The 21,780-nt window shown below is 55.3% G+C and overlaps 1 protein-coding gene across 1 annotated transcript in view; it reads right to left on the bottom strand.

Annotated features, from left to right (window-relative positions):
• Positions 1-451: 451 nt before the first annotated feature.
• Positions 452-21,780, bottom strand: part of TNFRSF8 (TNF receptor superfamily member 8) — a 41,300-nt gene continuing 19,971 nt past the window's right edge. The window contains exons 7-13 of the mRNA XM_031025407.2: positions 20,248-20,341; positions 19,901-20,046; positions 18,354-18,455; positions 18,179-18,232; positions 11,220-11,245; positions 8,645-8,852; positions 452-5,029 (exon numbers count right to left, since the gene is read on the bottom strand). Coding sequence (XP_030881267.2) covers positions 4,785-5,029; positions 8,645-8,852; positions 11,220-11,245; positions 18,179-18,232; positions 18,354-18,455; positions 19,901-20,046; positions 20,248-20,341 — 875 coding nt within the window. The 3' untranslated portion in view covers positions 452-4,784. The remainder of the gene's footprint in view (positions 5,030-8,644; positions 8,853-11,219; positions 11,246-18,178; positions 18,233-18,353; positions 18,456-19,900; positions 20,047-20,247; positions 20,342-21,780) is intronic.

Below are 21,780 nucleotides of genomic sequence, written 5' to 3'. Positions count from 1 at the left end.
CCCGCAGTGACATCAGCCATGGACCCTGCACTGCCATCAGCCAGGAATGCAGTCTGAACTCTCTGCCTTTTCTGAGAAAGCTCAGCCAACTGCCTCCTGGCGCCCAGCCGCCGCTGCCTCCTTCCTAGACTTCCCTCAGAAATAGGTTAAAACAACCTTTGGTGCCTCTGCTTGGGCCTCTGAGGCCTAGTCCTGAGATAATACCAGGATGTTTATTGTTCTAATAGAGAAAAAGAGACATAACCGTGGACCGATGTTTTTATGATAAAATCTAAGTGATCCGGCCGGCCGGCTTCCCCGCTCACCTCCTTTTTCTCTCCACCCTGCTTCTACCGCTGGGCTGTGCTTCCTGAATCTCAAGGCCAGAAGCATTCCCACCTCAGGGCCTTTGCAGCTGCTGTTCCCCTAACTTCCCGGAATCTTCTGCCCCCAGGTCCCCAGCCCCCCCCGCCCCCAGCTTGTCATGTCACTCAGGTTGAGCTCAGGGGACATCTCCGCTGAGAAGCCTTCCCCGGCCACCTGGCTGGAGCTGGTCCTCCGCTACAGACACTCTGCCACAGACCCCTAATGGGGGCTTCTCATAGCACACAGCATGATGAATTCTGGAATCACCTTGTTCACTGATCAGTTAGGCACTGTCATCAGTCTCCATCTACCAGACACAGGACCCACGCCAGCAAGTCTGTCTGAGGGCAGTATATCCTCTACAGCTAGACTTGGGCCTGGCTCATCTTAGGTGTTTTTAAAAGGATGGGAGACAGGGAAGAAGGGGGCGAGGGAGGCCACTCAAGAAAGATCTTAAGCAGCAATGCACTGGAATGCACCAGAACCATGAGCAGGACGTCCCCTGCAGAGGGACCCACAGCACATCGCAAACACCCCGAGTTTCAGACATCTAACAAGCAGCCCAGTCCTAGAACTTTGACTTCAGAGGTTCTCTAGGGCACCCCACAGAGCAAGAAGGGGTCTACTCACTGTGGGGTTTCCCACTGCAATCTGGCGGCAAGGGAGGCCAGGGCCCAGGAGAGCCTGAAAGCCCTGGTGAACCTTACCCGAGCCAACACAGGCTTACTGGAACCAACCACCAATTACAACACGCTTTCAAAGGTTACCTGGAGCTGAATTCTGCCAGCCTAGGAAGGACTCGCTCATGGCAGGTGGGGCCATGCTGCACCCAGGACACAGGTGGCCAGCAGCAAGCACGAGCCACGGACCAGGTGGCCTCTAACAGAACCCCACGACCCTACCAGATAGGGGCTGATACCCTCACCTCGCAGACCAGGAAACAGCCAGACCCGTGTTACCCCCTGGGCCTCCCATAACCAAGATCGCCCAGCTGGTAAGTGGCAGAGCCGGGATTTGAACCCAAGTCTGACCTCAGAAGCCATCCCCACCTGCACATCACTGCTGTTCTGTGTCTACGCTCCAGAGAGTGGTGGGCAGGCCTCTCTGCCTGCACCGTGCTCACAGCAAGTCCCTGGACATGGTCTCGGGGTGTGTGCCCATCACGGGTGCCGGGCCAGGGTAAAGGATATGTGGGAGGGTGCAGGAGCCCCAGGTGGGCTCTGCCAGCTCCTCATGAGGCCCACAGAGCCGACCTCGAAACTTTTAATATTTTCATTGTGACCTCCACTCAAGCCTTCTGCCCTGAGTTCATCTCCGTCTCAGGCCCTGCCCCTCCCACCCCATACCTCCCCCACTGTTCTCTCTTAGAGGACAGGGTCAAGAGTGTGGGTGGGACAGAAGGCACCCAAGAACCTGCAGCAAGAGAGCTGCCTTGTCCCTGCACAGATTTTCATTTCTGTTTAGCCCAACAAGCCAGTCCCCGGTGACTGCTCTTCAAGATCTCAGCCCCGGGGAGCAGTGAGAGGACACAGAGGCTCTGGAGATTGAGCCTCTTGTTCCATTTCAGGGAATGGCCCTGGCCTGAGAGATTCTATAAACCGAAAACAGCTTACAACCTACCAGCCTGCCTAGCTTCCTTAGGACACGTCACTTACCGTCACTCCCTGAATACAAGTGTTCAGGAAGATGAATGTCACTCATGCGTGGGAGGCTCCCTTACGGCCTGCCGTCCGCTACCCTGAGTCCTCTGCCCACCTGGACGTCAGAACGGACAGAGGTTAAGAAATGGTCCCTGATCACTGGTCAGGGCAGGGAAATTCGCCCCGGCTCTCGGACCAACCACGTGGCAGGGAAACACTGGGTAAATGGCTGGGTTTGATTGTGAGGTCTGGGCATGAGCTGGAGTCTTGGGGATGGGGTGGGTGAGGTCTGACCACAGCCCTCTGTCTCTTTCGTCCACCCCACAGGTGCGCCACAGTCAAGAGGGGAGCTCCGGGCCAGCTGCCTGCGGTGGGGAGCAGGCCCCCCACTGGCCCTGAGTTGTGATCAGGGCTGCAGGCTGGGCCCTTTCCAGCTCAGGCCCCAAGTCCAAGGCTTCCATTTACCCCTCAGTCCTCTCCTTGCCCCCAAAGCTGGGCATTCATGCTGCTACTTTGGAACTCCCTTTCCCCAAGCTGCGGGGCAGCTCAGCCCCGTCCAGAGGGAGGGCCACGGGGAGGCTCAGGATCTCTTTCTACAAATACCCAAAGGGAGACTTATGGCAAGAGAGGCTTTCTTTTAAATATCCTCAGAGGACAAGTCTTAGACCAGGGAGTGGGAATTACATGGAGGAAGGGTTTGCCTCTGAGGATAAAGAAAAACCTCCAGCAGTGGGAATGGTTGCCCCAGCAGGTAGCTGGCTCCCTGCACAGAGCATCTGCAGACCTCTGGGTCCCAAGATGCTTCCCACAGAGGGGACTGGTGGGGACCTTGTGAGACAAGTCAGTTGACCCGAGGCCCACTCTGGGGGCTACAGAATAGGGGAGGGCTGGCAGCACCAGAAGGGTCTCACTCGAGCCCCGGCAGGGCTGGGGGCCAGGCTGGGCACTCACTTCGACACAGCACACAGAGCATAGAAGCTGGCCGCCTCGGTAGGGGGAGGAAGAGGAACCTGCTATTCTGGGGGGAGAGAGATTGCCCAGACCATTCCTGCTCAGACATTCTCAAATACTCAATCTCAAAGATCATTTCCTGAAACTTACGATTGGTTATTTTTAAGCGACCTTACAAATTTTCTGAGGATCAAAGGTTTCAGAGGATCAGAGGTTTTGTGAAGGGACTTTGGGCAAAGGAGTGCTTCATTTCGTCCAACATGCGGTCCATATCTTCAAGCCAAGACTGCCAGTGTCCTGCTCAGCAGGGTGGGACGTCTTCGGGTCCCTTCCAGCCGGAGTTCCAGGCGCGGTGCGCCCGCGCTGTCCCCACAAGAGACATCCGGGCAAATACTGTCCACCACATGGCAACGTCTTCAGGTTCCGGTGTGAGTCCCTCTCGGTGTCCTAGCCTCTCCACCTTTCCCCCAAACATCTGAGTAATTTCAGAAACTACCTTGTGATTCCTGACCCAGCCCCAACTTCCTTCAGAGAGTGAGCAGGCTGGCGGGTAAATAGCAGCTTTCCTAGGCCTGGCCTCCAGTGGGTAATTCCAGGGGCCTCCAGGCAGCCGAGACTGAACGGCCTGAGCTGCGGGCAGCCCTGTCATCTGCCCACACGTCCCTCTCCAAGGCCCCTGGTTTGCTTACATGAGTCTGAAAGCCCTGGGGAGAGCCGGCCCGCAGACCCAAGTCGGGACAGCTCTACTCCTTAGCGTGAAATGCAAAAGTCCTCAAGTCCAGACTGGACTACTTGCTTTTCTGAGAATCCGGAATAAGGCAGGATGTCTGGGCGAAATGGTGTTGCGTTCCGACATCTGTATCCCAGCCATGGGTGCTGGGGGCTGGAGCGCAAGGGCAGGGCGGGGGCCACTGGGCTCCGAGGGCGTGGCAGGTGTGGGGAAGGCGCATGTCCCCGGGACAGAGCAGAGGTGCCCACGGAGCAGGCAAGGACCCAGGAAGGGCCCAGGGCTCCCCTTCAGCAGGCCCTTCTCCAGGCGGCAGCTGGCTGGGGAGGGTCTCCTGCGGGGGCAGGGTGCTACAGCTGCTGAGCGTCTGCAGACCTCTGGGTCCTAAGATGCCTCCCACGGAGGGGACTGGTGGGGACCTGGTGAGACCAGCCAGGGACCCCAGGCCTCCAGCCCACCGTGAGGGCTACAGAATAGGGGAGGGCTGGCAGCACCAGGAGGGTCTCACTCGAGCCCTGGCAGGGCTGGGGGCCAGGCTGGGCACTCACCCGGACACAGGGCACAGAGCGCCGTGCGCTGGCTGTTGCCAAGATGGGGCCAGCCGACGACGCCCCACCCCTTGACGTCCCTTTTGACTCAGGAGCGACCATGGCAGGCGCTGGCTCAGTGCCCACAGGGGGCCACGTTACAGTAACTGGGGGCTGCTGGCATGGCGGCAAGGTCCACGTGAGAGTAGAAGGCACAGGGGGATGCCTCCGCCGCAAGTGAGCCCCGGCCCCAGCGGTGTGATGCTCAAGGCCCTGGGGGCATCTTCCCAGCACTGGCAGGAGACAAGGTGCCCAGTCTCTGCTGTCTGTCCGCTGTTCCAACAAACACTGCCGTTCAGATCCAGCCCCTAGGTTGTCGCTCCTGCACAAGCCCAGGCTCCCCGAGGGTCTGAGCTGGGGGGCAGTGGTCGGGGGGGATGCAGCTAGAGACCACCAGAACCCCCTTGCTCCAGGCTGCTCTACCCCTGGATGTGGAACCTCAGTCCAGGCCACACGGGGCCTCTGCCACCAGCGCCACCCTGGCCTCCCGGGGGGGCACCCCACTGCCCTCTCAGCCCCAACCCAGGCCAGGCTTCATTTCTCGGAGACCGCCATGGGCAAGGGGGCCTCCTTTCCTTCCTCTTCTACTGAGAACATGACATCCCCGCAGCTGCCCAGAGGAGGCTCTGTCTCCTGCTCTGGGAAGTGGGGAGCATGGTCCACTTCCAGATCCTCCTCGAACTCAGGACCCGCCGGCCCCACCAGGCCCCGGCCCTCAGGCACCTCAGTCCTCACGGTCCCCACAATCACTGTGTCAGCCTTCATGATGTAGATCTTCTCTGCAAGGCAAAAGGATGGGTAAAGTGAGGGGACCGGAGCCCTAGCTGGACAGGGTGAGGAGGCAGAGGAGGGTCCAAGCTCCAACTCTGTCTCTCCTACTGTGTGGCTTCAGGCAGATGACACAATCTCTCTGACACACCGCCAGCCCCATCAACCTCACAGGTGTCCTGAGGCTCAAAGGACATAAAACAGCTAGAAACTGCATGCTAAGACTGGCTCCCTTGTGGGAGAGGCTCATGATCTTCTCAGCATTTAGGTGGGGATGCGGTAGGGAAGGAGAGCACAGCGTTGGGAGAGAAAGCGAGCCTGGGGCAGAGAAGGGAGGGACTGCGGCCCCAGTGAGCAGCGGACGTGCTGGCCACCGTCCAGAACCTTCCACACGACCCCTGAGTCCTCACACCACTGCCGCACGGTAGACAGCCTACTCTTGTCCCCGTGGACAGATACAAAGAACCTAAAGCCCTGAAAGGTTAAATGACCGGCCCAAAGTCGCCAGGCAGTTAGTAGAAATCTCGGCAGAAACTCCCACCCGACTAGCTGCCCTTTCCACTCCTGTCCGCGTGCCTACATCAGAAACCTGGGGTGCCCAATGTGTTCCGGCTCGCCTGGGCTGCTCCTGGTTGTTGTAGTGAAGGTCCTGTGGCCTGTGGACCTTTTCAGTTCAGGTAAATCCAGACAGTTGATCACAGTCTAAGAACCCCAGCCCTGTTAATAACGAACACCAGCCTGTGATTCTTCGCTCAGGGCCATATTTCAGTGTTTGTTACTTATGGCCGATCTCCCGCCTGAGGCCTTCACGGCTGGGCCGTGACCTGCGCATAGTAGGACTGCTTGTGTGTTGCTTGGATGAATCGGCAGCGCAGCCCCTTAGAGGCAGGACCCCCTGCAGTCCTCACCACCATCCACTGTGGGGACGGGGGTGGGAGGGGGCGCTTCAGAGGCTCAGGGGAGTTAAGTAAGCTGCCCAAGAAGCTGGGAAGTAAGGAGCCTGGCCTTCACTCAGCCCAGCTTCTGATGGCCTTGAGCTCAGGGCAGGGTCCCAAGCTCCCAGCAGCTTGGCCCTGGGACTCTCTCTAGAGTCTGAATGAGGACGCTCAAGAGGGAACTTGAAAGCTAGGGTGGAGCAGGGTGCTGGGGACCCCTACCTCTCTGGGTCACCCAGTTATACCCCTCTGATTTAGGAACACCCAAAAGATCTTTGGGGGCCCTGCACCCGCCACCCAATTGCATAATGCTGGCTCTTCTGTTTTGATTTTTAACACCTCCAGGAAAAAGGGAAGTGTTCAAAATAGCAGAGAGGACTAGAGGAAAGCTACAAGTGTGGCAAGCCCCTCACATACCCCAAAAGAGAAAGCAGGGCCCCAGGCCCCAGCCACACACCCTCCACCAAGGCCTGCAGGCCCTTTGCCCTGGGAGCCTGAGCAGATGGGCTAGGAAGAGGTGGGAGCCAGAGGTGGTGAAAGAGAGGGGACCCTGGGGAGCGAGACAGGGCACAGAGCAGCCAGACAGGACTAGAGGAGAAGCTGAGGCATACGGAGCAGGGTGGGAGAGAAGTGGAGGTGGGTTTGTCTGAAGAAGCCAAAGCCAGGGGCCAGGCTATCCCTCCCTCACCTCCGAGGGTCCTGATTGCTCCGACTCTATCCCTCATCACAGGGCTGCCCTTCCCCACCCCCCCACCCCCGCCACAAGCTGGGAGGGGAAAGGAGGGTCTTTCAGGAGCTGCTTGAACCTTCTACCCACCCAGAGCTCTAGAATCCAGGGAAGTTGTCTTGGTGGGGTGGGAGGTGAAAGGGCTCCCCCTGCCTGGTGCCCAGGGGCAGAGGGATAGAGCTCAGGCTGCAGTTTGGTCCCCCTGGGGTACTAGACAGGTTCAGTGGGGCAGGGGGTGCCCCCTGGGATGGTGTCAGAAGGACAAAAGGCTCCTGAGCGAACCTCCAAGGCCCTCTCTCCCAACCACCCTGCTTCCCAGCGAGGCTAACAGGCCGCACCCCAGCCATCCTGGGAGCCCAGTACCTCCCTCCACCTGCCCCCGCAGTTCCGGGCACTGCACTCAGCACAGACCCAAATGTTCAAGTTAGGACTTCTTAGGAAATTTAAAGGAGATGCTTTGGTGGTACTGCCCCAAATAACCCTCTTTTTAAATAAAACGTGCTGAAAGCTACAATGCCAAAAGTTTTGGTTTCATATTAAAGACCCTGCCTCAAAGAGTTCTATCCACCAATGCCTGTTATAGAAATGTGTAGGACAATTACAAATGCCTCTCTGGTATTAACCCAGCAATAGTTAACCCTCCAGAGAAGACAGAGATGGAGCTCACTAAGGCCTTGCCCTCAGGGAGCTCAAAGCCAGGTGGGGGCGAGGAGGTGGGGAGGCCGCAAATACAGTCATACTGCTGGGGGCTGAGGATACTGGGTATGGAGGCCCAGCGTGTGAGGGAGCATAGCAGAGGGGCATTTGGTCCAGACAGGAGAGTGGAGAGGGCCAGGAAGACTTCCTGGAGGAGGAGGCAAATAAGCAGTGGCCTCAGGACATCAGGAATTGACTAGATTCAAAGGGGGAGTTGGCTGTCCCAGGTGAGGAAGCAGCTCCCACAGAGAAGCTCCAAAGGGAGGTAGGGCTCTGTCAACTCTGGAAACTGCCAGTGGGTGGGTGAAGTAGGCCAGAGGGGTCAGGAGGCAGGTGAGTCTGGGGGGAGGAGGCAGCTCGTGACCAGTGACCAGTCTGAACTCCAGAATAAGAATCCTGGAATTCATCCTGACAGGGACAGGGACCCCCACCCCCCACCCCCAGGAGGGTTGAAGTAGGGGTGCAGACAGGAAAGGCTTGTATATTGGTGGAGACACTCTGGTGTGCAAGGGTGGAGAGAAGCGGGAGAGAAGGCAGGGAGACCCTTGGGAGGCCAAAGCGGAAGGTCTGCCTGAGGCAGAGGGCGGCGGCAGTTCGGGAAGGGCTGGCCTCAATGCGTCTGCTGAGGCCCGCGCCGGTGAGGGCAAGCCAAGGGGTTCAGAGCCCCGCGGGCACGGGGTGAGGCCGAGTCCCTGCTCTGTCACCCCGCAGCTATGTGACAGGGAACATCTCCCCGCACCTACCTCACAGTGCCATTGCTCCGGGTGTGAAAAGGGGAGGCAGACACTGTCCTCAGAAGGCCACGTGACAAGAGAAGACTTCCGCCCAGACAAGTGGCTGGTCTTATTGTCACTGGCATGTCTCCTCCTGTCCCAGCAAGGGGCTCTTTGCTGGGGGTGGGAGCAGCGTTCACGTCCCACTTCAACGTTGGCAGGCCCGGGGGAAGGGGGAGCCTCTCTCCCCAACCTTCACCCCCACTCACCCAGACAACTTCACAAATGCTTGCAATGGCCCTGTGAGGGCCGAATCACTATTACACCGATTTTCCAGAAATTTAAATTGGGCTACCGAGACGGAACAAGCTTTAACTCTCCCCCAAAAAGCTGCTCCTACTTACAAGGGCCAGCAGGAGAACCCACGCCTCTTCCTCGCTGGGCCTTCCTGCCCCAGGGTCTCTGGCTCCCGTCGGGGGCCCAGGGTCCAGTGCCCAGCTCCCCCTGCCCCCTCAGCCCTGACCACACCAGGACCCTCCAAATCGGCAGACTCACCGATCCTGTTGTTGGTATGCTCTGAAGTCACCCGGGGCTCGGGAAGGTCCCTGGGGGATGAGGGGCTCCCGGCGGCGGGTGGGCTGGCTTCCAGCAGCCGCATGCTCTCCAGGCAGGCTGCCCCATTGGGGGAGGTCTCCACAGGCGGGGGGCTCATTAACCTCAGCTCTTCCATACCTGACTCCACCACCGATATACTCTTCAGCTGCTGTGGGCACAGAGGGTGTGGAGTTGATGCAGGGTGCCCCCAGCCGCCCTGGGAAGCCCGTTTCTTCACCTCTGTAGACTCCAGTGAGTCTCCCTCTCTGCCTTCAAGCTGCCACACACCACCCACGGCTTCTCGGCTTTGAGAGCCTGGTGCCCTGTGTTGAGTTTCAGAAGTCCTGTTGCTTTTAACTTGTACCAAATAACGACAGGAGCCAGAATCCCATACAGTGCTTAATCCGCACAACCACCCTCTAAGGTGGCTAATATTAGCACCCTCCCCATTTCACAGACCAGGAAACTGAGACACAGAGAAGTCAAGTAACTTGCTCAAGTAAGTGTGTGGGCCAGCACTTGAACCCTGGCACCTCGCTCTGGAATCCATGCTTATAAGCCCCTGTGGGCAAGTGTGCATTCCAGACCCACCCCAACTCCGCAGCCATGACCTCCCGGGACAGCTATCGGGTATGACGACACTAACGTATTCTAAAAATAGCTATATCTTCAGGAAAATGGTGGTTTCGTTTTTTACTTTTATAGGTAAGTATAAAGGTCTCATGAAGGGGCGCCTGGGTGGCTCAGTCCATTGAGTGTCTGCCTTCGGCTCAGGTCATGATCCCGGGGTCCTGGGATCGAGCCCCGTGTCGGGCTCCCTGCTCAGCGGGAAGCCTGCTTCTCCCTCTCCCACTCCCCCTGCTTGTGTTCCCTCTCTTACCTTCTCTCTCTCTGTCAAACAAATAAATAAAAAAAATCTTTGAAAAAAAAAAAGTCTCATGAAATGTTCTAACGCATACTATGTACCTCCAGCCTTCAAAATGGAATGAGTTCGAGTGATTCACAAAGTGTATCTACACAATCCTGATTATCCTTTTATAATCATCTGAAGTCTAAAAGACGGCATTTTAAACAAGTTACAGTGAAAACACTGATTCCCATGGCCAAAAAATGTTTATCTCACAAATCATTAAATGCCTTTTTCATGAAATTTCCTGGTATTGTAACAGCCACTTATCTGACCCAAGCATACTTGAATGTGACCTCCCATAATTCGAAACTGAACTCATATTGTGGTTCTGCTGTTATATTAAAAAATTAAAGGATGGAAACCTTTCTCCATCTATGAATATTTTGAGTTAAAAGAAAGTCACGGAAAAATTGATAAATGGAAAAAAAAAAATTGGGTGAACCATACATAGCTGAGACGCAGCCATATGGAGTGCTTTGTCCTGCCCCGTCCCTCAGCCCCAGAGGGCAACGTCCCTTCTCTCACCCCAGCCCCCCCCGCCCCCCCGCCCCCGAGGCTGCTCCTGGAGGCTGGGCACAGAGCAGGGTGCCAGGCCCAGCCCGGTGAGGGCCAGGTGTCTGGGCCCCCTCCCCGGTAACTGTAGGTTCAGGGTAATGTTTGCAAAGCCCCTGGCCCAGCACCTGCACACAGCAAGCTCTTTGTAAAAGACAGGTGAAGAGATCCTTCCAGCTCAGGGCAAGAGTTCAGGGTACCAGCTTTGAAGCCACACAAACCAGGGTTCAAGTCAAACCAGGGTTCGCTGATCTACTTTCCAATTGTGGACCCACCTCTCCTGTCTGTGCCTGGGTTTCTTCTTTTGTAAAATGGACGACAGTACCAACCTCTGAGTGCTGTCAGGACTACCCACGATAACTCTGAGAAGCACAAAGCAAGGTGCCTGGCTCATGGTAAGTGCTCCATACGGGATGGCGAAGTTTTCACTTTTTTTTTTTTTTAGAAAGAGAGAGCGAGCGTGAGCAGGAGGGGAGGGGCAGAGGGAGAGACAGAGAAAGAATCTGGAGCAGGGCTCCACGCTCAGCGCAGAGCCCGAGGTGGGGACTGATCTCATGACCCTGAGATCATGACATGAGCTGAAATCAAGAGTCGGACACTTCACCTACTGAGCCACCCAGGCGCCTCCCCCCGCCCCCCGCCCCCCCGCCCCGTGATGGCTAAGTTTTCAAAGAGTTGTGCTATGAATTTGTCATTCCGGCTGTGAGAATGAGAACCACAGCGGAGTGAAGGAGAAAAGGGAAATGACCCCACCTGGCACCCAAAGTAGCCAAAACCAAATCCACGGTCTGCCAGGCCCTTCTGGAAGTCCCCGGCAGGATGAGCCAGGAGCCAGAGACTGCTGAGGGGTTGCAGCTCCCCATCGCTGGCCAGGGCCTGGCAGAGGGCCCACTGTGCTCAGAGCATCCCACATGGGGCAGACTCAGCCTGAACTTGCAGGGGGAGCCCGCACCCCGGTCACTGGGGGAGGGGAATGACCCACCAGCAGTTCTCAGAACCAGCGGCTCTGTTAGCAAAAGAGTCCGATTTTAGGGGCACAAAGCCGGGGAGGTGGGGCAAGGAAGGGCTACTTACTGTCGGGTTCCTCCAGGGCCTGGAATCTGCAGAAAGAAAAAGAGTAGTGACTTCACCAAGGAGAACCTGGCAGCTGCCTGGTCCTGCCCCAATCGACGTATGGGTGGCAGCTGACACTTGTCCAGCCCTCAGGCTGGACAACAGTGGATGGTTTTAGAACCCACGCCCACGCCCGGACACAGAGGCTCACTCGCCAGCCCTCGCCTGGGCAGCGGCTGCGGGAGAACCGGGAATGACCTCTCCCCCAACCGCTAAGCCAGTCAGCTTGCCCTGAGCTGGAAGGATCTCTTCACCTGTCTTTTACAAAGAGCTTGCTGTGTGCAGGTGCTGGGCCAGGGGCTTTGCAAACATTACCCTGAATCTACAGTTACCAGGGAGGGGGCCCAGACACCTGACTGGCACAAGCCCCGGCTGGCGCCCAGGCAGAGGCTTCTGCGGGCTCAGAAGCTGGTCTGTGGCTTTGTAGCCCAGGGTCTAGAGAGCCCAGAACTCCCCGGAGCACCATGCAAAGCTCACACGGAGGACCTCAAGGCTGGGTGAGAGCAGGTGACCAATCCTGAGGACCTCTGCTGAACCCTGCGCTGGACACACCCAGAGCCAATCAACCCTGGAGGCCTTTGGTGGGAGTTCGGTTTTCTACTAGACATGCCTGAAAGAGCCTGTGTGACCACCCATGAGGAGGACAGCTGCTCATCATCATCCTACCACCTGCCATCTCCCTCTGCGGGACTCAGGAGGTGCTGCCTGATTCTTAGGGCGCAACTTTATCTTCTCATCCCAAACCCCCACCCTCCACACCAGCACTTCTCTCATATCAAATACAGGGCCAGGTCATGGCCAAGCATATGGTGACATTTAACCATGGCCCACTGGCCATCTGAGAAAGCCGGAGATGGCACCCAGGCATCTGGTCTACACTGGGCAAATCAACTCCCAGCATCGACCGTCGTCTGGGGACACACAGCCCTTGAGGAGTCCTGAGGAGGCCCTCTCAGAGACTTGGAATATGCTGCTGTTAGGTGTGCGTACCTGACCAGAGAAATCTGCTCTGAAAATGCCAGTGAGCTAAGTCATCTCCAGAACATTCTGACATCAGCAGCTCTGGGAACCACCAGCCCTGAATCCTAGCTGAAACACTCACTGGAGGCCAACCAACTGTGATACTACAAACAAGACAGGTGGTTGGAACGTGCTGTGTAGACACTAAGTCAATTCGGGGAAACACTTACACGTGCCTCCTAAGTGACTATCAGCGTGCAAAAAGTGTCTAAAGAGAAAATGAACCAGATTGACGGTCAAAAAAAGAACACGTATAAAATGACACAATTCTGGATTCTTTCCTCTTCTTTTTTTATTTTTATTTTTTTAGAGAGAGAGAGAGAGTGAGTGAGCACAGGGGCTGGGGCTGGGGATGAGGGGGAGAGAGAGTCTCAAGCAGGCTCCACGCCCAGCACAGAGCCTGACATGGGGCTCGATCTCACACCCTGAGATCATGACCTGAGCTGAAATCAAGAGTCGGATGCTTGACCAACAGAGCCCCCCAGGCGCCCCATCTGGAGTCTTGATTTAACAAATGTTAAAGTTTCCTTCATCTGGTAACTGCTCTTCCCAGCAGAGTGGCCACCTTGGAAGGCCACAGCTCATTCACGCTGGGTGGCCACTGTCTGTTACCCAAGCTACCGCTTGGGGAAATGCTCTCTGACCTGAGGCACATTCTTTTAAATGATGTCAGTGAAGCCTAATTTTTGTCCTTTGAGAGTAATGTTGACTTTTGCAAACAGCCAGCTGTGGTTTGGGTGGCGGGGGGGCAAGAGTGCGACAAAGTAACAAGATAAAATAAAATAAAATAAAAGTGATAAAACTCAGTCTTGGAGAGGATGTGGGTAAAAAGGAACACAGCGGCTCATGCCCTGTGAACTGGTTCCATGTTTCTCAAGAGCCATCTGGCAGTGAAAACCTCACACCCTTTGACCCAGTAATCCCTCTTTACGGACACACCCTCAGGAAATAACCCAAGAGAATACAACAAGGCTGTGTGCAATAACCAAAAAACTGAAAACAAGCCAGATGCCAAACAATGAGGCAGCTTAGCAGTCTTGAAGCAGAGGGCTTCCTGGCAGGGAACCCCCAACACAACATCACTCCACCTTCCCAGCCTTAGTCCTCATATCTGGAAAATGGGACACAGCATGCCAAATTTGGAGGGTTTTTATGAAGACTAAATGAGACCCGAAACGTGAAGGTACCCAGTGATCAGTCACGCTGAGAGCACGTGCCTTGATATGATGTGATGAGAACAAGCCTGCACCCATGTGGTCTTCCTCCCCCAAACCTGCAACCCCACTTTCACTAGGAGGAAAATATTAGCCAAATTCCAATAGAGGGGCATCCTGCACATAACTGGCCGGCACTGCCAAGGTCATCAAAAACAGGAAAGTCAGGGCGCCTGGGTGGCTCAGTTGGTTAAGCAACTGCCTTCGGCTCAGGTCATGATCCTGGAGTCCCTGGATCGAGTCCTGCATCGGGCTCCCTGCTCGGCAGGGAGTCTGCTTCTCCCTCTGACCCTCCCCCCTCTCATGTGCTCTCTCTCATTCTCTCTCTCTCAAATAAATAAATAAAATCTTTAAAAAAAAAAAAAAAAAAAACAGGAAAGTCAGAAAAGTCCAGAGGAGCCCAAGCAGACATGAAAACTCAATGTAACATGGTATCCTGGGTGGAAGCCTGGAACAGTAAGAAAATACATTGGCTCAAACTAAGTAAACCCAGGGGCGCCTGGGTGGCTCAGTCGGTTAAGCATCTGCCTTCGGCTCAGGTCACGATCCCAGGGTCCTTGGATCGAGCCCCACGTTGGGCTCCCTGCTCAGTGGGGAATCTGCTTGTCCCTCTCTCTCTGCCCCTCCCCCAACCCCCACTGGAGCTTTCTTTCACTCTCTAATAAATAAATTTTTAAAAAAAGAGTCTCTTATTAAAAAAAAAACCAAACACCTAAGTAAATCTAAACAGAGTATGGGTTTTAGTTAATGGTAATGTGTCAATATTGCCTCATTCATCATGACAAATTCACCAACATAAGCTGTTAACAATGGAGGAAACTGGGTGTGAGGTACACGGGAACTCTCTGAACTATCTTTTCAAATATTCTACAAATCTAAAATGGTTCTAAAAATTGAAGTCTGTCGAAAATTTTTTTTAAATTTAAATGTGAAAAAGAGACAGTGCCCAGGAGGCTGCCTAGCATGCGGGGGGTCCCAGGACATTAACGTGGCGCCGCGCTCATCGCACCAAAGAGAAGACCAGCATTTGATACCGACTCTTGGCAACGAGTATAAAACAACATAAAGGCAAAAAGGCAGAATCCAGAGTCACCAATGTCTGCCTGCAGCTGCCTCACAACCCACATGTGTACTTTGCTAACGACCCAGAACAAATCGTGCTGAGTACAGAGATCAGATTTCCTAAGTGCGCTTCCCCTAAAAATGTGGCTTCAGTCCACTGTCTTCATTTATTGGTTTCCTCACTTTGGGGAGTAACTGCGAGATCTTCTCGTAAACGTGTCCGGCACCCAAGGACATGAGTCCAGGGACACACCAGGCATCGGTGGCCCCCCCCGGGACAAGTACATGTTCTCCCAGGGGCTGCCGTGAGGGCCACTCCAGCCGAGCCCGTGAGTTCTGACACCGATGCTGCGGTCCTGTCCTTCCCAGTCACTCTCCCCTTTCAGTCCCGGCCCCCATCTGGCCTAGGGGCCTGGCTGCCATGGGAAGCGGAACAGACCTGAGGAAGGAGTCTGGCACAGAGGCTCAGCCAGGCTTTGGCAATGGGCACCCCTAATTCAGATCTCGGCTCCTGGGAGATGCCGCTGATTCCAGGGTGAGGGCAGGGAAGTACCAGGTAAGTTGGGATCGTCTTAAAGAAGTGCTCAGAACAGGGAAGGATGGGACAGAAGGACACCGGGGCCAGCTTCAAGGACTGAATCTGAACATCAGAATAACAATGGCAAGAGAATCAAATAGAAAGCCACCAGTCCATGCAGATATAAATAGAGAGGAAGAAGAAAGTGTGATGAGGAACTGGTTATTCACAGAGTTTCGCAGTACCTCCCCCGAAAGTGCTTACTGTTTGCCAAGGAGAAAAGAACAGCCTCGTGCAGGAGCGGCCTGGCAGGGAGCGCTCACGCCAAATGAGGGACTTGGGAAAGGGACTGACCGGCTGGAACCTGGCGGGACGGCTGCCACCAGAGAAGCTCAGCGTCACTCCTGGCATCTTCCCGCCACCAAAGAAGCACGACCTGACTCCGGTCTCCATGAGGACGCACCAGGCAAACCCAAGGGGAGGGATGCCCACCAAGTCAGTGGTGGAATGCTCAAAAGTGGCAAGAGCACAAACATGACAGAAAAGACAGGAACGGAGCCAGGCTGACAAGAGACGTGACAACCAGATGCAACACGAAATCCTGAACTGGATTCTTCTGCTGCAGAGGACATGGTTGGGACAAAGGATCTTGAATGAGGTCTGAGAATTCGCCGGTGGTAACGCATCAGTGTGAATTCTGATTTTGATGGTGTAGTGACACGTATTTTTATACATCGTATAAAAATACACCCCTGTTTGTATGACCACGCACTGAAGTATGTGGAGATGATAAGGCATTGAGTCACTAACTCATCTCAAAAAGTTGTACTGTCCTTGTGACTCTCCTGTAAGCTTGAAATTGTTTCAAAACAACAAAAAAAATTTTTTTTCGACTTAAACCTGCCTGAAGTAACAGATAAGGACTTTAGTGTCCATTAGAATGAAGAATTTTAGTCAGTGTTTCTTAACCAGGCACGATTCCCACCCCCAGGTTGTTATTAACCAAGTGGCCTTAAACAAGTTCCTCCACCTTCCTGATTCCTCATCTGCGAAATGGGGATGAAAGCAGCAGGTGCCTCCCCGGTCCACTGTGCGTCTGCCCTCTGCAAAAGCTTGCCACCAAGGACACGGGCCATAAAGGCGAATCGACTCAAGAGATGGCTGGTAAGCGTTGTTGCTCCGGGACAGGGAGGGCTGGGGCATGCATCCCCGCCCTGCCAGCCGTTAGTCCCTTGAAGCAACTGATGCTGGTCTGAACGCTCGGGAGAGCGAGGACCCGTTTCTGCACCCAGCAGAGAGCCACTTGGACGATGATCTGAACACTTGAATGAGCAAGCACGTGAATGAAAGCTCCTTTGCCCCTTCAGCACCCACTGCTCCGGAGGGAATAGGGCATCCACCTCGCTCCATCCGTTCTCATCCTGAACCCCTGGATGCTTATCCTGGCCTCACCTTCCCTCCAGCTCAGGCCTGGGAACCCAGACCCTCCAGGGACCCGCCGGAAGCCAGAGGGCCAGAAACAGCCCCAAACAGGATGGCCGCCACTGAGTCTCAGGGCTTGGTTTCTCGTAGGTCTGCCTTCTTAAGGGAAGGTGCTTTTTTTTTTCTTTTTCTCTGTCTCTCTCTTTTTCTCTGTGGCAAAACTGCCATCACGAAGGTTTGAAGAAAAAAATAAACTGACAGCAATGGAAATTCTAATACTAGAAAAATGTCAAGAAAGCAAACATGGGTTTCAATGAGACATTAAGGCTGACAGCTCATGGAAACAGGCTTGAAACTATCAAAACACAAAAACCCCCCTTGCTAAGAGCGCACAAGCACCTGCTGTGAAACTCATCAAATTCAAAACAGGCCTCAGTGGACAGGTTTTGTGCCCAAGTCCAAAGGCGGGCTGCAGTGATGGTCTCCGAGGGTCCTGGGGAGACAGCGGGGGGGTGGGGGCAAGAGGGCTGTGACCTGGCCCAAGACTGCCCCCTGGGCTCGTGGGTGGACACTGGAGGTGGACAAAGCTTGAGGGGAGGGAGGCGGAGGGGACAGGTCTGAGCCCTCCACAAACAAAGCCCGCAACCTCAAGGACCAGCGCCTGAGACTTGAGTCTCATCGGTTGTGTGGCCCTGGCCAACTATCCACCTTTCTGAGCCTTGACTCCTTATGGAATGGAGACAGATCATCACCCACCTCCCTTGGGGTTCCCAGGTTGGTGAGACCCTCTATGGGAGCCTGCCTTGAAACCAGAAAGGGAAGCTCAGAAATTCGCGTTCACTCCTTCCCCTGTGGTCAGGGCCCAGCACACAGTAGGTGCTCAGTCAGTGCTTATGGAGTGCTGACGAAGACCTTGCCCTGCCTGCAAATGGCTACATAGGGGAGAAAAGGCACACACACACACACACACACACACACGCACATGCACACATACACACACACACACACATACACAACCAGGTGAGGGCTGGAAGTAGGTCAGGGGCTCTGACAGGTGGTCTGCAAAAGTTGGCCTGGAAGCTGGGCCGGGATCAGAGAGCCAGGGCCAGGGAGCGCTTCAGAACAGCGTAGATATCAGAAGGCCCTGAGATTCCTGGTGAGGAAAAAGGCCCCCAACACAGGCCGGCCCGTCGGCCAACAGCAACCACCTCCTGCACCACACACCGTCTGAAGTGGGCCCCACCGTCCCCTTTTACAGTGAGGAAACTGAGGCACAGAGGAACAAAGAAACTCACCGGGGCCACACAGCTTGTAAGTGGCAGAACCAGGATTCCGGCCCTATCAGCCTGCCCTACAGACCCCTATGCCCCTCGCTGCCAGCAGAAGGGGTGCAGAGCAATGGGGAGGAAGGAAGGGGTAGGGAGGCCAGGAAGGAAGGGAAGGCATTCAGAATGCCTCTCCAGGGGGTGGGCACTGTGGAGGAAAGAATGAGAGACAAGATGGATCTTAAACCTTCCTGCCAGCCCGCCATCTGAACGCTGCAGAGGACCGTGGAGGACGGGTCCCACCCACACTGCATTCCTGTTACAGATGAGCCTGTGCACAGAGGGAGCCCCAGACCCAGGGCCTCGAGCTGCTGTGTCCATGGGGCCCGAGTAGCCCCCTCTGGACATGTGGACACTTACCCACGGGCTCCAGCTTGGGCCGGAAGGTCTGGACAGGGTAGCAGAGGTGGAGCTCTGGAACGACAGAGGAGTTAGCTGGAGAGCCTCCGAGGGCCTCCGAGGGCAGCGCAGAGACCCGGCCAGCCCAGCGCGGGGCACCTGCCCTCCCCCAGGCCCCAGGGACACATCCACTCACTCTGCTGAATCCACTTCCTGCAGGCCCTCCGGTGGCACAGGAGGAAGGACACGGAGCCCAGGACCACCACCAGCAGCAGCACCGTCCAGAAGAGCACCGGCCCTGGAACACAGAGGCAGCCCTGCACCCTCTGCCCTGACGCTCGGGGGCTCTGAAGTCTACACCACAGCAGTGCGCCAGGGGCCCCCGCTGCAACCTCCCCACGTGGTCCTCACCCCGGACTATGATCTCCTTCTCCTGGGACACAGACACCATCGGGGCTGGCAGGACCCGGTCCTTCCCCAAGCAGGAACTGAGACCCAGACCCTCTGCCTCCCTGGTGCAGCCCTTATCCACCTGCCCTCCCTCCCCTGGCTCGAGGGGGCCCATCAGGGCAGCTAAACGGTTCACAGAAACAAACCATTTCTAGATGGTGAGAAATTGAGGAGTCGAGGAGTCAGAGGAAGGAACTGAGGTCCAAAAGAACATGGTCTGGGGGCCGTGGGGGAGGGCCTATGCCAAGTGCGGGCCCCGGGGCAGCCGGCAGCACATTCAGTGTGGCTGGAGTCGGCGGGGGGTGGGGGGAGCAGCGAGGAGGGTGAAGTGGGGAGTCTGATAGGATTCCCAGCTCCCCTCCAGATGGGCAGGCACGGGGTCTTCTCTGCACATACACCCACTCAGCACCTGTTCCCTGAATATCACGTAGGCACTATTACCATCTCCTTTTACAAACGAGGGAAACTGAGGCTGGCGAAGATTAAGTAACTCACTAAAATGGCAAAGGGTAAACCACAAGAATCACGGCTTGGGCCAGGCCAGGCCGGGCGGCTCCAGCGCCCACACACTTAACCGCTATGTGGGTATACTCTTTTACAACTTAACTCAGGACTTAACTTGTTCCTTTTTTTCCTTTGTCCCTTATGAAGATGGTGTATCCAATCACTGTTAAGTCCACGTTCAGGTGTTAAAAAGTAGTAGGTGCCATGTATGTGCTTCTCAAACTTTAACATGCATGCAGATCTCCCGGGACCATGTTCCAATACAGACCGTGGTTCAGTGGGGCTGGGGTGCAGCCCTGAATTTGCTCTTCTAACAAGTTGCTGATGCTGCAAGTCCAGGGCTGCGCTTTGAGGTCGGCTGGCTGGAGGACTGCCGCCACCTCGTGTTTGACACTAGAACTGCAAGCCCCAAACCGAAGCCTACCTTAGAATGCCTCCAAGGAGCCCCGTAAGGTGCTAGCTACGTATACCCCACTGCTTACTGCCCTGCGTGGTCCGTGCGACAAAACTGAGGCTCAAAGGAATTAAGCAACTAGTCAAGGTCATGTCTTCGTTCTCCAAGTATTTTCTGAGTAGCAATTATGGGCCACGGGGATGAAGCTGTGAATAAAATCCCTGCCCAGAATCAAGGAACAATCACTAGCAAGTGACAGAGGCACATCCCCAGCTCAAGAAGCCAGAAACCTGGGGTCAGCTCTGGTCTCCCCCACCCAGTGGATGCTGCTGCCCAGGGAGTAGCCTCCCTCCTCCCGGCCCTCTGGGAGGCAGACGCTCCTCTCTAATAGTTACCTGAAACCAGAATGGGCTTTGCCGTGGAGGAGAAAGAGATGGGTGTGCTCGTTGATATGGGGGTGTCTCCCCAGGCGTGGGTGATGCCCCCTCCATGCTCCTGACTGATCTGGGGGTCTGCCGAGGAGACCAGAGGGGCAGGGGCACTACCAGGAGAGAAGCCAGAAGTAAGACTGACGGTGGAGATGGAGAAAGGGAAGCATGTGCTCAGGAACCATTCCCAGTGGTTCCAGCCCAGAGCCGGGCACACATCCTCCAAAATGACTTGCGAACTTGGCACAGAGATCCAGCCCAGGCCCCACCTCCAGCCCCAGCCCAGCTGCCCCCAAAAGGGGCCAGGGAGTCACCTGGTGGGCGTCTTGCTGTCCTCTGGGTTGGTGCTGCACTCAGGGCGGGCCTCGGAGGGAGGGAGCTCATCTGTGGCATCCCTCTCAGCTGCACCTGCAGGGAGTGGTCTTAGAGTTGGTGTCAAGGAGTCATACCCAGCAGGACTGGTAACTTCCAGGGGAGGCGGCATGGTGAGGCCAGAAGGACATGGCAGCCAGGTAGACTCAGGCTAGTGTCCTGACCCTCTTTCCTTCTCTCCCTCTTTCCTTCCCTCCATGCAACAACTCTTTATTGAGCACCTACTATGTATCAGGGACTGTCCTGGGAGCTGGGACATAGCAGTGAGCAAAAGAGACAAGATCCCTGTCAGGGGCCATTGCTGCGGTGTCTTGAGGGGGAGCTATCTAAGCAGAGGAAATCGAAGGCAGGGTGGCCCCTAGGTGGGGGAGGGAGGAGCGTGAGCACATGGGAGAGGCTGGTGAGCAGCCATGTTAAAACGTGTGCACGATGGTCCGTTGTACACAATTGTTCATAGCGGCATTCTTCATAGTAGCCAAAAAAGTGGAAACAACCCAAATGTCCATCAACTGGTAAATGGATAAATAAAACATAGTATACCTGTACCTGAATACTGTGTGGCAATAAAAGGGAACAATGCACTTATACACGCTACAGCACGCATGAACTTCAAACGTATCGTGTGCAGTGAGAGAAACCCGACACAGAGCCCATATTCTGGAAATGTCCAGAAAAGGTCCATCTAGAGGGACAGAGAGTAGGATCAGTGCTTGTATGAGCTGGGGACGGATACGGGGGTTGACTACTAAAGGCATGAGGTTTCTTAGATCATGGTGATGGTTTTACAACTTTGTAAATGTCTTTACAATCATTGAATTACACACTTAAAGCTAGTACGTTCTGGGGTATGTCAAGCATACTGCAACAAAGCTGTTCTTAAAAATTAGGTCTTGCTCCCCAAAGCCAGGACTTAATTAGCAAGGGAATGGGATCGGTGCGGTAGGTTACACCCCCGGCCCCCCTCCTCAGGCGGGGAGGTGTCTGTGTCCCCGCCTCACCAAGGCCCTGTGACTCGGATGGTCAGTGGAGCAGGATGGAAGGAACAGTGTGCCTGTTCCCAGCCTGGGCCTTTCTGCACTTCCACCACGGCTGTAAGGAGAGGATGCTCTGCCAGGTGGTGGTCCCTGCTGGTCCCAGAAGTATGAGAAACACTCGAAGCAAACCCAAACCAAACCTGTGAGCCCAGACAAGACAGCAAAGGCCCAGCTGACCAGGGGAGGAGAGCTGAACCCTGACATGTCAGCGTTGCTTTCCACGTGTTATGCCTGCAGCTAGAGCTGGCTGAGACGGTCAGGCCTGTGTCTCGAAAGATGAAAATGGAAAAGCTGCTCCTCATCTCCAGCCAACTGTGATCTCACAGGAAGGTGGCTTGGTGGCTCTAGCCTTTCTGATTTTATGTAAAAGAGAAACCTAATAAATACATATAAATAAATAAATGTAAATACTATCTCCTGATATTTAAACACAGCCTCAAT

This window comes from Leptonychotes weddellii, chromosome 4 (assembly GCF_054177405.1).
Source record: "Leptonychotes weddellii isolate Sample4059 chromosome 4, ASM5417740v2, whole genome shotgun sequence".
In the NCBI taxonomy this organism is placed as follows: Eukaryota; Metazoa; Chordata; class Mammalia; order Carnivora; family Phocidae; genus Leptonychotes; species Leptonychotes weddellii.
Note: the sequence above shows the minus strand (reverse complement) of the source record. Positions and strands in the feature narration are given on the sequence as shown.